At 49.5% G+C, this 16349-nt stretch overlaps 1 protein-coding gene across 7 annotated transcripts in view; it reads right to left on the bottom strand.

The window, feature by feature from the left end:
* Positions 1-363: 363 nt before the first annotated feature.
* LINGO1 (leucine rich repeat and Ig domain containing 1) overlaps positions 364-16349 on the bottom strand; it is a 210766-nt gene continuing 194780 nt past the window's right edge. For 6 of the 7 annotated variants that reach the window (XM_077317708.1, XM_077317709.1, XM_077317710.1 and 3 more), the window contains one exon: positions 364-2657. In XM_077317708.1, the coding sequence (XP_077173823.1) occupies positions 801-2645 (1845 nt within the window). In that variant the 5' untranslated portion in view covers positions 2646-2657 and the 3' untranslated portion in view covers positions 364-800. Of the gene's footprint in view, positions 2658-7733; positions 7811-16349 lie in introns of those variants that run through there. The other variant, XM_077317706.1, reaches the window with a different exon arrangement.

Below are 16349 nucleotides of genomic sequence, written 5' to 3'. Positions count from 1 at the left end.
AAAGCGACCTCTCTTTTGAAGAGCGGTTCAATCCCAAGCATCTCCAGTTAAAGCCCCAGGCTGGAATTGATGGGAAGTCCTTGACTTGAAATATGCACCGTCATCTACAATGGCGTGGCCAAAAATATTCAGTATTTATTGACTTACTTCTTTAACTGGGGTATAGCCTCGTTTATTGTATGGGCCCCCAATTTCCCTTTCTACTCAGGATGAAGAACTGTTTCCACAGGAAGGAGAACATGGAAAAACAAGAACAACAAGAACAAGAACAACACCCCACACATACACACACTCCCCGCAGCAATCAGAGACAGAAAAGGAATGGGACAGATCAAGAAGTCGAGATTTTGCATTCCAACTATCTATAGGAAATAGTTCTTTTTATTATTTCAAGTTTTCATAAAAATCCGTCATTATTGAAACCACAAAAAGTTACAGCGGAAGTTTGTAACTTTTGTCTTTTGTTGCCGTCGATGGTTGTTTTGGGATTATTTTAAAACCTGTCGTCGGAAAGGATGGACGCCCGGAATCCCGTCAGAATACGCCCTACAAACACGGGAAGTTCTGGGGACGTCGGCAGAACGTTATCACAAAGAGGACAAGGAGAGAGAAGTGATGCGGGGCTGTGGGGGGAAATGGGGACGAAGGGCGGGGCGGGAGCCGGGCGCCGAGAGAAGAGCGCTCGGTATCTTTGATGCACCGTTATCTCTTTTTGACTTTGTTTTGTTTAAAAAAAAAACCCTTACTGAGTTTAATCGATTGCTTTTTTGTTGTTGTCGTCGTCGTCGTCGAAAGAACCGTCAGATCATTTTCATGTTGAACTTGCGCGGCGCATCAGCGGTAGAGCTGATGCCCGCGTCGGATTTGCGCGGGACGTACTCGATTTCGATGTTGTGCTTCGTGTTGCCTTTTCCCCTGCTCCAGAGGAAGAGGAGCACCAGGCAGAAGAGCACGACACCCAGGAAGGAGATGAAGCCCATCGTGGTGGCAATTATGAGGGTCTTGATATCAAAGGGGAAAGGCACGGTGGTGCGCGTGCTGTTGGTGTCACTCTCGTTGGGCTGGTTCGAGATGAAAGCAAAGGTCTTATTGGGCTGGTGGGGCCAGTCGGGGGAGTAGCTGCGGACGTGCAAGTGCGCCAGCATGGTGTCGTTGCCGCCGGCGTTGCTGGCGATGCATAGGTAGGTGCCGTTGTCCTGGATCTGGGCATACCGCACCTCCAGCGTGCCGTCAGGGAAGACGGTGAGCCGCCCGTTGGTTTTGGTCGAGATGAGGTGCTTCCTCGGGGACAGCCACATGATGGCGGGGGGCGGGTCCCCGTCCGCGCGGCAGACGAACTGCACCGTGTGACCCTCGTCCACGAAGATCTGCTGGGGCTTGCGGTCCCGGATGCGGGATCGGCGGCAGATGAAGTAGTTGGGCAGGAGGGCCTCGGAGAAATCCTTGAACTCTTTCCCCTGGACAAACTCGGGCGTGGCACAGGTCGGCTGCCGCTTGTTGAAATTCAGCCGCCAGCGCCGCCGGAAGATCCAGAGAAGGCGGCAGTCGCAAGCCAAGGGGTTGTTGTCGATGATGAGCGTTTCCAGGTTCCCGACTGAATGGAAGGACGACTCCTCCAAGGTGTTCAGGAGGTTACCGGAGACGTTCAAGATCCGCAAGTAGTTGAGGCCCCGGAAGGCGTACGGCTCCACCACGGCCAGCTGGCCCCCGACCAGCTGTATCTCCTGGAGCCTGAGGAGGTCGTGGAGCATGGAGCCTTCGATGGTCAAGATGGGGTTGTAAGACAGGTTGAGGAACCTGAGATAAACCAGATGCCTCAAGGAGACGTAAGGGATGGAAGTCAGGTTGCAGTGGGTGATGGACAAGGACGTCAAGTTGAGCCCGTACAGGCAGTTGGATGTCATGGTGTCTAGGTATGGCCAGTGCGAGATCTCGAGGACCTTCAGTCTGTACAGCCTCTTGAACGAGTAATCCCTGATGGCGTTGATGTTCAGGTGGCGCAGTTGCAGCACGATCAGGCTGTGCAAGTGGGACAGCGCCTCCGTTGGGATGGAGGTCAAGTTGCATTTCTCCAGCGTCAGCTGCTCCAAGCTGTTGAGGCCGCTGAAAGCGCGGTGGGAGATGTAAACCAGGTCATTGTCCCCAACCTCCAAGGACTTGAGGTTGTACAAGTCCTGGAACATGTAATCCAGGAGGATCACGATTTTGTTCTCGCTAATGTCCAACTTGGTTAGATTGCTGAGTCCGGTGAACACCCCGATGGGGATCAGTTTGAGCCGGTTGCTCCTGAGACCCAGAGTCCTGAGGTTGAAGAGGTTATTGAAAGCCCCCGGCTCGATGGCGCTGATAATGTTCTCGTTTAACTCCAGCTCCTCCAAGTGAGGAAAATTGGCAAACTCGTCCGGGTTGAGAGTCTTGATGCGGTTCTTCCCCAGGTCCAAAAGTTTTGTCTCGGTGGGGATGCCCTCCGGGACCATCAAGAAACGCTTCCGGTGGCACAGCACAGAACGTTCCTGAGCGGAGCACTCGCAGCGGGGCGGGCAGCCCGTGGCAGAGCCGGAGAGGATGGACCCCAACATCAAGAGGAGAATCGGCTGCCAGCAGGCCAGGATTGGGCTATACATACTCAGCTCACCCGCCACCATCCTATCTTTCACCTGCAGGGGGAGACAGAGCGACAGGAGAGAGAGAGTGGAAGAGTTAGAGTCCGGGAATTCACACCACGGTCACAAAAAAATTGAAAAACAATAATAGCTGTTATTTACTGCATCTGTCAACCGCCTATTCTTTTCGGACTCAGGACTCAGAATAAAAGGTGGAGAAGAAAAAAATATATATATCGATGCAGTAGACAATAAATCATTGAAAATCTGGAACATCTAAAAATAATCTCATTCTTCGTGGCCCATTCTGAAATTGCAATGGTGAGGAAGGAGAGAGGGGCCAGAGAAGCCTTGCTGGCCCCAGATGACATGCAACTGGGGCTGTGACAGCAAGGCCCATGTGACTCAGAGGTGCTTTTAGGCTTCAACCATTTGGTAGGACAGCTCTGCCGAACATGAAGCATATCAAGTGAACCCCGCTGGGGGATACGTTCAAACACCTCTCTCTTTTTGTTGGTGGGAAGTCACAGCTGACTTTTGCCAACCCCCGTAGGGTTTCCAAGACAAGGGACATTTGGTTTGCTCTGCGACACAACCCTGGTATTCCTTGAGGCTCTCCCATCCAACTGCTAACCAGGGTAAACCCTGCTAGGGTTTCCTGAGCTATCCAGGTCAAGGACAAGAGATGTTCAGTCGATTGTAAGCCTCTTTGAGACTCTCTTGGATAACAATAACGGGGGTATAAAAATCGCCTCTTATCCTTCCAGAATCTACCCTCCAAAGCTGCCACTATCTCCAGGGGAACGGATCTTGGTTGCCTGGTGATTCATGGGAATATTTGGGAGAGCTCTAGACCTTGCTTGGAGGTTGGCAACCCTACGGAAGAGCCATCCATTCCAGAATCCTGAGCTCTGGTATCTGTCAAGCTTATATAATACGGAATGTTTTCAGCAAAAGGGCCCTCCGGTTACTGCATTTGTCAAACGGCTAACTTCTCGGAATCTGGTTTTCTTTTTTTTTTGTGAAAGGCAGAAGGGGGAAAAAATATTCTACATCCTCCTTTAAGCTCTAAAAACTGCTCCGTTCCCAGGAGATGAAGCCTGAATCTGTAAAAAGACTGTTTCGGTACAGAACGAGAAATTCTGCTCCTGCCATCTCGACCAGAAAAGTCCATTTGGAACATGAATTAAAAATTTAAATATATTTATCGGTGGGAGGCCGATACAATGTTTAGAATGTTTTACCGGCTTTTCAAAGCTGATGGTTTTAACCCAGCTGTTGCCGGCCCTGAGTTACCACGGAGGGTGGGATATAAGAATATAATTGATTGATTGATTGATTGGTTGATTGATTATGTCATACCCAAACCTCTTCAGACTCCAGGGGACACATGCCCAACTTGATCTGCAGTCTTTCTCTTCCGAAATCCAGCCTCCACCCCCAAACAAATATGTGACATGTTTCTCAGCCAGATATGTATGTACCTGGAGCTATTTCACCCTCATTGCTAAATAAATTCTTGCATCTCAGAGCAACTGTACAAAAAGTAGAAAATTGGAGTTTTAGGCATCCATGTCAGCCTCCAACTGGGACTTAGAGTTCCCCAGGTTCCAGCCCCAAATCTTCAGGGATTTCCCAACCCGAACCTGGCCACCATACCCCTCTGACCCCCACAGTGGCCAGGGGAGATTGTGTAACCCTCATTTTAGGATAGTCTCTATGATTGTGGCTTGGTTCTCACAGGGCCTCCTAAGAAAACCTGGGAATGGCAGCTTGGGAACATCTGGGGCTGTGCTCTCATGCTCCACAACCCCTCCCCTCCCCCCCAAAAAAACTACAGTCCCCAGACTCCTTTGGTTGAGATTCTGAATGTCCAGGGTTGCCAACCTCCAGGCGGCAGCTGGAGACCTCCCAGAATTATAACTGGTCTCCAGAGTGACAGAAATCCGTTCCCCTCTGGGAAACGGCGATTCTGGAGGGTGACCTCTAGGGCATCCCACCCCATTGAGGCTCCACCCTCCCTAGGCTCCACCCCCAACACCTCCCGGTACTTCCCCACTCAGAGTTGACGACGCTGAATGTTAATGGTTGAAAAGCAGTTTAAGGCTGTCGTTCCACCCGTTATTTCAAAACATTCTTAAGTAGCACGTCGGCCGGCCTTGCACAGACGACGCAAACAACTCCCCCTTAATTGACAACCCGAGATCCGTTTTTCAAAACAACCAATAGCTTGAAAAGCCAACCATTCCGAGCGGCAATTGAAACGCCGTCGCCAAGCCAGCGACCGAGGATTCGGCACGAATCAATCACGTCGTGCTAATTAATGTCTGCGGAGAACAGCGGGGCGGGAAACGTCACCGCCTGGTGCCTCTGGAGAAATTAGATGAGCAGATATTCCAGCGGGCGATGGCTGCGGGGGGCTGGGGGCCGCTACCAAAAAGGCCCTGCGCCCCCCGATGCAGGCTGCCCACCTCCAGGGGGTAGCTGGAGATCTGGGATGGCAACTCTGATCCAAAATGGCAAAGAGCTTTTCTAAACTCGGGGTGGTGGGGAAACCTGGGGATTCGTGTGAGTTTCCCAAGGGTTCTTGGGCATTGTGTACGTAAAGCTTCCGATGATAATAGTGTACAATTCCTGGGACTTATATTTTTATTTATAGAGTGCTGCTAGCAACTTTGTAATACCCCGAAGCTCTTGATGATTTGTAAAGAGCAAGTAACGACACATTCCAAAACGGCCTTGCTCAATTTTTTTCCCCGTTGAGAAACCTCTGGAATATTCTCCAGGCTTCGAGAAAGCCCAAAAGTGCCGCCATCGTGCAGGACATGGCAGGGAAGCATGGCTGGGTGCACACCCATGTAGAGCCCTTCCCCTTCCCACCCCCTCCAGCACAGAACAGTCCCCACGGCCGTAGTTGTCATAATCATATATAAAAACCAAGTTGCACCCCCCCCCTCGCCCTGCTCGAAGTCCTTTATCCCTGAATCCCAACAGAGAAACCTCTGATACAATCAAAAACTCAGAGGTCTTGGTCGTGGGATGCTAAAAGTTTATGCCATGCGTCTTCTGGCCGCTCCATGATTTTATGCAGGGCTCAAGATGTGCCCAAGAATCTAATGGTGCTAATATTGTACGTTTGATGGATTCTGTGCCTCGCTCCCCCCGCCCCGTCCCGCCCTCTGTATATCTCTGTTGTCATGAACAAGCTCTTGCAAAACGCTCTTTTATGACCATCACTGAATATATTCCACACATCACTTTCAATGGCTGGGCTTGATGCCTGTTGTGGTTCTTTATATATATATTTATGTATATATTTCCTCCCTAGCCTGCCTGTATGATTTACAACTCTTCTGTATGTCCCGTGCATTAACTTCATCACCGCTTATTTAGTTCCTGTCATTTCATGGAGAAATACAGTCCCTGCTTAAGTTTCTTTCCCTCCTTCCGAAATTATTCAAAACATTTTTCCGTGTAGGTGCCATTGCGTGGACAAAAAGCCTCAACGGCAGGAGAGATGGGGGACACTGCTTTTCACTACTCTGAGTCTCAAAGCGACTTACAATTGCCTTCCCTTCCTCTCCCCACAAGAGACATCCTGTGAGGTAGGTGGGGTTGAGAGAGCTCTGAGAGAACAGCTCTAAGAGAACTGTGACTGGCCTAAGGTCACCCAGTTCTCCAGGTTAGAGGCCACCCCTCTCCAGAAGCACGCTTTAACCACTACACCACGCTGGCTCATCTAGCGCATCCTGGCAGGGGCTCATGGGAATTGTAGTAGTCCATGGTCATCTGGAGAGCCACAGTTTGGTTACCCTTGCCCTGGTATCATTCTCTGTGTTTTATAAGCCGTACACAGCAAGGCTTTCTTGATCTGAAATTCAAATTCGACTTTGTAGCAACCCTTTTGGCAAACCGCGGATGAAACATCTACAGGCGTAGGCCTTGTACAATCCAGAGATGGAGACTAAAGTAAGGAGAAGTTGCAGTGTGGAAGTTGCCCCTTTGTCTAAGATCTGTCAGAAGCCCGGGTTTTCACTACAAGCACACTCCTTCCGCTTCTTCTTCCGCTCCTGAACGCGATCCGAGTAAGACAGGCAGTTCTTCGACAGAACGCCTCTCCCATCCCGGACTAATTAGGCCCCTTAGACAGCATTTTGTTCAGCAATTAACGTTCCTCATTCTTTTCAGAACGTCTTTTTCAGGCTGCGAGCACCGTGCGTTAAATTCCGAGGTGGATTCGCACAGATCAGAGCTGAAACCCAACCGGCCTTTGGCAAACCACTTTTTGTCTTTGGCCAAGTCACAGCTGAGTTATAGTGACCTCATAGGGTTTTCAAGGCAAGGGATGTGGAGAGGTGTACTAACCAGGGTCGGCCCTTCTTAGCTTCCAAGATCTGACAAGATCAGGCTAGGCTACGCTAACCAGTCCAGGGCTTGGTCAGCAAAGCCCTCCCCAAATGAACACCGTGCCTTCTGTCCCAGTACAAGAGAGCCGGTAAGACGTCCTCTGTGTATATCCTCTTCACAGTCCCCCGTCTCCTTTTTGACGCACTTGGGAATGTCTTTGTTCCTTTGGCGGTCCCAAGAAGGCACTTGATGTTTTGAGGTTTTTTTTTCAAAAAAACGTGTGGTTTTAATTAAGTGCCTACAAGGTAACACCCTTTCATCTGGAAGATGAAAGCCTCTCCCAAGTGGATAACGCAAGAACAGAAGGTGTTAAACTAAGACAGTTTCCCCCCCACACACACACACACCCCTTTAGCTCCTCTGAGAAGTGAAGTGGGTGGGAGGTTGAGGTGCCCCATATCTTACTGCAGTGGGTCACCGCCAGTGAGATATCGACTCGGCACCTTTGGTTTATAAGGATGCTCCTTTTTCCTTCCCCGGCGGCTCCTCCTTGGAGACCCCTCGTCGGCCCCTCATCAATACAAAAGAAATCGGGACTAGGTTGGATTCAGGTGGAGGGTCTAGACCAGCCTTGTGACTGCAGAGTTCCCGCTGAAATCTTTTTCAGGCTTCGAGGGACCAGGAAGTGACGTCAACCGATCATGCCTCCCTGCCACGCCCCCTGGAAGCGCGAGGAGCCTTGACTGGCAGCGGATCTCCCGTCTCTGGGGTCTTTTACCTTACCTGCTGCCTGGTCCTTTTCGACGGTTCCCCATCTATGTACATTGAGGCCGAGGGCCAACCTGTGGACGGTGCCTGGAGATGTCCCAGAATCCCATCTGATCTCCAGTCTGCAGAGGTGAGTCCTTCTTGAGGAAAGGGCTGCTCTGGAGGGTGAAGCCCCTCCCTCCTCAGGCTCCGGCCCCCGCAGGTCCAAGAATCCCCCCCCCAGGAATTTTGCAAGCACGGAGGCTTGTTGTTTGTCTCGTTTAATACGACTCCCTGCCAAAAAGGGATTTCATTCCCTCTCAAATGTCACTTTTGTGTAAACTGGGGAAATCTAGGCTGGGGGCGGTGGGGTGGGGGGGATAGAAGAGCAAATTTACAAGACATTTAAGCGTTTTGTTTATTTTATTGGGATTTCTGCACCGCTGATCCAATGGCTCGAGGCTGCGGTCAGAAAGGGGATCGATACGTCACAACTCGAGAGAGAGAGAGAGCGGGAAGAGCTCGCAATTATATCACACGGTAGATAAATAGCAGCGAGTGAGTCTTTCATCCCCTTGTTATGGGCGATTAAAGCACAATTACGTCCCACCCTTCCATGGCCTGGATGGCTCAAGTTAGCCCAATCTTATCTGATCGCAGAAGCTAAGCTAGGTCTCCCCTCACCAGTGCTGGGGTGGCATGTGGAAATCCCACGACTTCCGCCCTAAACCTTGCTTCCGCTAACACGGCGCCCTCTTCTGTAGGGCTCTTCCGGTGCCCTCCCCCTCGAGAACTGTGGTTCATTTCAGCACGGTTTGAGATCCCCTTTCCTTCCAAAGGGTTCGCGTCCAATTCGCTTGATGCGAAATTTCCCTTCAGGCGAAACCTCGGCATCTAAGTCTGGAGGAATTGGTTCTCCATGTTGAAATGTAATTTTTAAGTTTATCCCCTGCCTGGAACGGCTTCCTGCAAACCCAGCCCCCAGATTGCCATGAATTTCCCAATCCCTACCCAGTTTACACTGGGGGTTAGAGGGTTAGCAGCACTGGGTTGGGAAACACCCGGGGATTTGGGGGGTGGAGCCTGAGGAGGGTGGAGTTTGGGAAGGGGCGGGACTTCAACGGGTCAGGATGCCACTAAGCCCACCTTCCAGAGTGGCCATTTTCTCATGGCGGACAGAGCTCTGTCACCTGAAGCTCAGCTGAAACAGGGGGGCATCCCCTGCCTCTTGGAGACTGGCAACCCTAGGGGCGTGAATGAACCGGCCTCACAGCCCATGCCCCTCTTAACACGACAGCCCTCACCTGGCTCTTCCCCTGGCAACAGAAATTGCGTTTTCCTTGCGTGGTGCGGAATCTATGACTTTGCCGGCTTCCCCTCTCCGTTTCTCGAAGCCCGACCATGCAGATCCCTCCCTGCCTCTCTTGACCTGTCATCCCGCAGCCCAGATGTTTTACTGTCTGCCCTCCTCTCCGCCGATCAGTTCGGCGTCATTAATATATTTGAATATATTTATTCTCCGAAAGCCCCGGGAAGGGAGGGGAGGGGGAACTGCCGTTACCCTCATTTTCTTTTATTACAGTATGCTTCATTTATCCAGAGCGGCTCGGAAGCAGTGTCTCCAAACATTTGGGTAATGAGATGTTTGGATAAACAGGAGTGCTGCTTACAGGGAGCTGAGCTTGCAGGCGGAGTGGGAAGGGCTCCATACGCAACCCCCCCCCCCCCGTGTGTCTCTCACAGAAGCAGCAGCTGGGGCAGTCAAGCGGATCTCGGGCTGTGCCGAAACCGTAGAGTGGGCTTCCTATTAGAAGGGGGGAAATCCCTGATTGGAGAAAACTAGCATGTCAGGGTGGAGTTTGGCTTGGAAACCTTCTCCCTGATAGTTTTCTAAGTGCAGGGATTCCCCCCCGACCACCAAATGAGGAGCATTCAACTGCATGAGCCCCTTTTGAGCAGTTCTGGGTTGGAGAATCCTTGGAGATTTTAGGGGAGGGCAGAGCCTGGAGAGGGCTCTCTGGAATCCTCATGAAGGAGAGAGGCAGGGTGTGAATGAAGTGAATAAACAAAGATTTGAACCTGGATCTCAGTGAGATTCTCCCACTGTTACACCATGCTGGCTCAGAGAGGACGTGCTTATTCTTGCTCGGAAAACGAGTCCCTGGAAGACACTCAATGAGCATTGAGCAAACTTCCTGAATGGGCAGAACCAAATGTTCTCTAAAAGGGGGCTGTGTTGAGCAGACTCACCTGGTTCTGCTGAGGCGCGCGCTTTGCAAAGGTAGAACAAGAAGGCACCACACTGCGTTTAAATTTGCAGAAAAGAGAGGGAGGTACGTGGAGGGAACAAAACCTTGTTAAATGAAAAAGGCACGGTCATATCTGCAAGAGACCACTTTGCGTGCCTAAACCAGCATAGCGAACGGAAGGCCGTGAGCCCACCAAATGGCAGAAGTTTGTTCCCTTTTCTTCTTGCGGCTTTAAAATTCTTTGATCTCTCCATAAACCAAGCATGATGTTTCTTGGCCGACCGTCATAAATAACAGATCGCGGGGAATGTGGCAGTTGTTAATAATGCATGCCGCATTCTGAAGGCTCCGCTCCCCCCCACATTGTGTGTGGCAGAGTACCGAAAACTACTTCTGTGTCTGAAAGGCCTGTTTTCTGCAAGATTGGATGAAGAAGAGCAATGCCCTCAAGTTAGGACAGACGGTTGGTGTTGTGGAAGCACCTTACAGAATGCAGTTTGTACCCCCTAGGTAAGGCAGCCATCTGAACGCACTGCTAGCTACTAACACCGTCCTTCTCTCCCTTCCTTCTCTGGTGACCCAACAGGGTGAACAGTAAAGAACTATACCTTACGGCTAAAATTCGGGGAGGGGAAAAGAATGCAAAACCCAGGGAAAGATGATGAGTTCTCATTGCCCTAATGAGATGTGGAGGGGAAAAAAAACCTTGTTAAATGAAAAAGGCACGGTCGTAGCTGCAAGAGACCATCTTGTGTGGCTAAATAAGCACAGCGAACGGAAGATGCATTCATTTATTGACCGTTATCTCCCTAACAGGGACTGCAGAAATGGCCGGCAATATTCTGCCTCCAGCCATCTTAGTCATGCACCAGCAGCCCTATGAGGTAGATTCAGCGTAGAGAAATTGAGTGACTCGCAGTCACCCCAGGGATTTGAACCTGGATCTCCCAGATCCTAGTCTGACATCAAATCTTCTCCTCTCTCCCCATCACAGCATTCTAGACAAAGAACAGATGGCCAGGTCAGCTTGTTGGGTGACCTTGGGCCAGTCTCAGTTCTCCCTAGAGCTCCCTAGAGCCAGATGTGCGGAGAAGGAGGGAAGACAATTATAAGCCACTTGGAGACTCCTTTGGGTGGTCCAAAAAGGGGTATAAAACCCAACTCCTTTTTTCTACCAGTTTGATCCTGCCGCTCCGGATGAGTCCCTGAATTGTACTTTGCAACTACCAACGATAACCTTTAGGCAATTATCACCTGTGTTTGGACATATCCGGGGAACGAGCTGTCAAAGCTGACATCTGGAGGAGGATTTTGCACCAGCCGGCTTTGACATTGTGTCTAGGACAGAAGCCGCCAGAAGAGTGTTTCGCGGCCTCTGGGGAAGCGCGAGGGGGACCAAGCCCTTGGCAAGCGTAATCCCTCCTCGGATTCAGGAGCACCTCGAGCCTCTCCACCAGCGGAGGCTCTGGCCCCCCGTGCAAAAAAACAAATCAAAAAGAAGGTGCGGGAAGGAGAAAATCAATTCCGGAAGCAAGCTGCAAATGGACTTTGGAGACAAAGCAGGGAAGAGGAGGCTGACGGGCAGCCAGGCCGCTAAGGGGTGGGGGGTGGGCCAATAAAACAACAGCGGGAGGGGCAGTGCACTGACATAGTTGGGGCAGAGTCAACGAAATTGGGGGGAGGGTTCAAGGCACCGTTCGAAAATCAAAAGGCCTTAGAATTCGATGGACTGACTGGGTGGTCCCCCCTCAAATGACTCTTGTCCCCCTTCCGTTTGACCCTCTTCCCCACCCGTACGCCAGATCCCCATTGTAGATTTCATCTCGCTCATTTTTGCAAAAGACGTCTTTTGCTAAGAGGCTAGGGATCTCCCGCCGTTAATTATCTCTGAGTTCCGATTTCGGGAAAGAAGGCCACGACCCGTGGTGGTGGGAACCGAGCCCTGAGAGAGGAGAAAAGTTTAACTAAGCTGATGGGGCACGGCTGGGGCAGGCTGACTTTTACCTGAACGGGGAAAGGAGAGGCGCGGAATTCCCCACACAACATTTCGGAGTCAGCTAATAAACAGTGATCATAAATTTCGTCCCTGAAGCTCACCCTTGAACCAGATGCTTGGGAGAGCAACCCTCATGCCACTGACTGCAGCAGATCTTTGGAAGGCACTGGAAGAACTTCTCAAAGTCCTTACAACGTGAAACTACCCTTGGTCCAACAAAGTCACGATTGTCTGCTTGGTGAGGCAGCAGCTCTCTGTTGGCTGAGTAAAGGGAGGAGGGAATCTCCGGCTGCTTAAAGAATAAACAGCATCATTGAGAAGACAAGCAGTTTTGTAAAGAGAGAGGAGAGAGCTAGTTCTAACAGTCTAACTGACTACTGGTTGTTCCAAAGGCAATCAGGGAGGAAGTGTGCTCAAAGGAGCAGGAAGTGTCCAATTGAGCCAATCGGGATGCAGGAGATTATTTGAAGAACAGAGAGGAAAACAGGAAACTGGATTATTCCTTTATCTGGGGCCCTTAGATGTCACCCTTCGATGGGGAAAAAATGCTCCCAGTCAAACATTGGCAGTGCAAAGCAGGGCAGTGAAAAACCATTCATTTGTTCATCCACCCCGGTTCTATTGCCTGCCTTGGTGGGCAGAAATTTTCCATAGGCCCAGGTGGGTTTTTTGTTTTGTTTTGTTTAACAGGAAGGTTTCTGCATGCAAACCAGGTGCTTCTGGATTGACCTATGGCCTCAATCTCCACTGCACATGAGAGGCTATTGTCATAAACAATTAAACTGTCTCACACAGTAGGTATGTACGGCAGAGGAGGCCACCTTTAGTCTGCCTTTTCTTTGAAAAGGGATTAGCATATACAAATGAGCCATTCGTTTGTGGTGGTGGTGGTGGGGGGGAGAGTTCTGGCAACTCTCTTTCTTTACATGTCTCCTGATTCCCTTCTGATGTAAGAAGTGAAACTCTTGCACATTGTGAGTCTTGTTGAATCTTCTTTTGGATTCCTTTCCGGTGTGTGGCCTGAGGATGGACTACCAAGTTCACTTCAGAGCTCACTTCGGGGAAAATTCTGGTTGCATGTGGAAGAGTGCAGAAATCAAACCCGGTTCTCCAGGTAAGAGGCCGCCGCTCTTAACCACTAGACCAAGAAGCAACTTTGTAAGTAGGAGAGAGAGAGTCCTAACTGTCTAACTGATTAACATTCAGAAGGAAAGGGGGTTGGAGGAAGTGTACTCAAAGGAGCAGGAAGTCCCCAACTGAGCCAATCAGGACACAGCAGGAGAATATTCGAAAACCATCACGGAGTTCCTAATTTAAGTAGCCTAACTACACATCTCCTCCGATCCCCCCCCTGTACGATACTCTTCTGATGCTGTTGAATAATGCACACAACGGATCTTGCACTCTCCAAAAAAAACACTGTGAATCCCTCCTAGCTGCCAGTCCCTCTTCAAGCCCCAGCTGCAGCAAGTACCGAACCAGCATGATACCCAAGATTTTATCTCAGACATTTCAGAACGAAAGCAGCAATTACAAATTGAGCCTGGGACTCACTCATCCTGCCACACTGCAAACATATTATGCAACAATGGCCCAGCTCAGGTGGGAAATTGGGGAGGGGGGGGGAATGCTGTTTTGCTACATTAATGCTCTGCCCTTGGCCAGACAGCTGAGCTGAATGTGTGTGAGTCTCAGTCCGGATAGAAAAAGAACAGGAGAGGGCAGCAGAAATAGTCAAAGACAAAGAAATGTTTATGTAGAGAAAGATTATAAAAAAAAAAAAGGCCTTGCGTGGAAGGGGGAGTTGTTGGAGTAAATGTGCCTCATTCGTATTGAACAGCCAATGCTGCCCCGAGGTTAATTCTGAAGGACTGCTGTTCTCCCATGCTTTGGGTGCTAATATTCCCTCGCTTAAGAATCGCTGTGATGATCGAGCTGTAAACACGCCAAGCTGCTTCATAGCAAATCGGACCATAGGTCCTTTGAGGACCGACCGGTCTAGGCTGGCTGACAGCGGCTTTCCGGGGTCTCAGCTAGAGTTCTTTTCATATCCTCACTCTCCTGTTCACTGGAAATGTCAGAGATGGAGTCAAGGAACCAAAAAGGTTGAATAAATATCAACCTTGGCCAAATATGGCTTTTGGGTCCTGTTCTGTTTATTGTTGTATTGATTGTATGTGTGAGGCCAATATTGAGGACTGTGGGTTTTTTTTTAAACTTTCGTAATAAACATACATAAACACGTATAAACATATATGTGTTTTGAAACATTATATTTCAAATTCTTCTTTGTAAGATACTTTGAGTACTTGAAGAAGAAGAAGCCCATTAAATGGTTGATTGAGCCTGCACTGATTCATTTGGAGTTTACTCGATGCATTCTGTGTACTGATACCAACAGGAGGACAGGGAGCAGCCAAACACCCTCCAACATAGTCGGATCCAGCTCCAAAAGTGGAACCCTCCTTCCAGTTTCCCTTGATCATGGATGGTGCTTCCAGTGTGAAGACCATCTCCTCTACTTCCAGGTCCTATCAGTGGGGCCACCAGTTAGGTTTGCCAGCTCTGGGTTGGAAAACATCTGGATATTTTGGGGGAGGGAGAGGACTTCAATGGTGCCTAATGCCATGAAATCCCCCTACCTAAGTGACCATTTTCTCCAGGTGAGCTGGTTTCTACAGTCTGGAGAATGGGTGTATTAGCAGATCTCTACCCACTACCTGGAGGGTAGCAACATACTATGAGCACTTTCAGAAAGCTACCAGACACCTTTCCATCCTATCTGGATTTTGTTTGGCTGAATTCTCTCCCCGCCCCCAAACATAGATCTCTTTTATCTGGTGTGTGTATTTCTTTTAAAATATGCAAGTCTCTTTGGGAGCCTGTTTGAACTGCAAAGTGGGATGAAATATGGCCATTCGCAAATAATACAAACAAATAGCTCCTGCCCTCGTCTTCAAAACATGTATTTCTTTTACATCCCGAAATACAGATTTTTCTCTATTTATGAAGAGGCACTCCTCTTATAATGAGCCGAAAGAGCCTCAAGTGCTCACTCTATTTTCATCTGCGAAACGCCGTCAGGAAAATGGTTTTCTCTCCCCTAACCAGCTGAGGCTTTCTTGAAGAGAAACATCTTTCTTAAGATCTATCAGAGATCCTTTAACTGGAAATGCCGGGGATTGAACCAGAGACCTTCAGCTTGCAAAGCAGGCATATTATGTATTCATCTTTTCTCTTTCCTTTGAGGAGCTCGGAACGGTGTATATTATTTCTCCACGTCTCCTTTTAATCCTCCAATCCCTTTAAACAGTTCAGGACGAGAATCACAGAGCAACTCAAGTTCACCTCTTGAGCGTCAAGGTCAAACAAGGATTTGAGTCCAGACTCGAGCGCCTGAAGTCCCACGCAAAAAAATACTCCTCCATGCACACTCTCGACGTTCCTTCTTGTGTCGCATCACCCTTTTCAAAGAACGGCAGTGAAACTGCTTGCTGTGCGATAACAAATTTCAAGGTATTCCACGTTTGAAAGAGGCTCTCCGGGTACTATTTTCACGGTTCAAGATAGCGTACGAGTTAATTTCCAAGGACAAACAGAGGAAGCGTGTTTCTTGGCTCCTGAACCGAACAGAGTGACTGCTAGGAACACAGATGTCCAAGACTTCTGGCTATGCCGATTTCAATTAGAGATTGCCCCATATTTTAGATGCCGCGCTTGATAGTGTCACTCCCAAAAGCCGTCTTGTAATTGTTGTTTTTTTCAGATTGCGGGGTCCAATGGCAAACGTTTGTCCTGTTCCCACCCCCCCCTTCCTCTTACAGTTGAAGAAGAAGAAGTCTGAAGCGACGAAGCTAAACACAAGGCAATTACTGTACGGCCAAAGTGTTTTCGTTCCTGTCTTTTTCTGACGGGAAAACATCTTGTGAGGCTGCCACAGGGAAAAATCTTTTAAGATATGCAACACGAAATGCAACAGAAATCCATTACGGAAGTTATTGTCGACCGGCAAAATACGAGTTTTAATGTTTGATGTGAAACGGTTTGATTCCTCACTCCTCCACATGAAAACCAGGTGGGTGACCTTGGGGCTGTCACAGTTCTCTCAGAGCTCTCTTAGCCCCACCTGCCTCACAGGTTGTCTGTTGTTGGGAGTGGAAGGGAAGGTGATTGTCAGATGCTTTGAGGCTCCTTTGGGTAGTGAAAAGCAGGACATAGAAACAAACTCTTCCCCCCCACACGCACACACACATTTCCAGGAATTTCCCTACACAGAACGGTCAACCCTAAATAAATATAACCCAGTTCATATTAGGGAGGTCACCGAATTTTCTGACGTGCCTCAATTTCGTCAGGATTATTTTTTCGTTCCTCCAAGCTGAGCCAGGTGCTGGGGCTGGCCTATTG

This window comes from Paroedura picta, chromosome 18 (genome assembly GCF_049243985.1).
Source record: "Paroedura picta isolate Pp20150507F chromosome 18, Ppicta_v3.0, whole genome shotgun sequence".
In the NCBI taxonomy this organism is placed as follows: domain Eukaryota; kingdom Metazoa; phylum Chordata; class Lepidosauria; order Squamata; family Gekkonidae; genus Paroedura; species Paroedura picta.
This window is presented reverse-complemented; position numbering and strand designations above follow the sequence as displayed.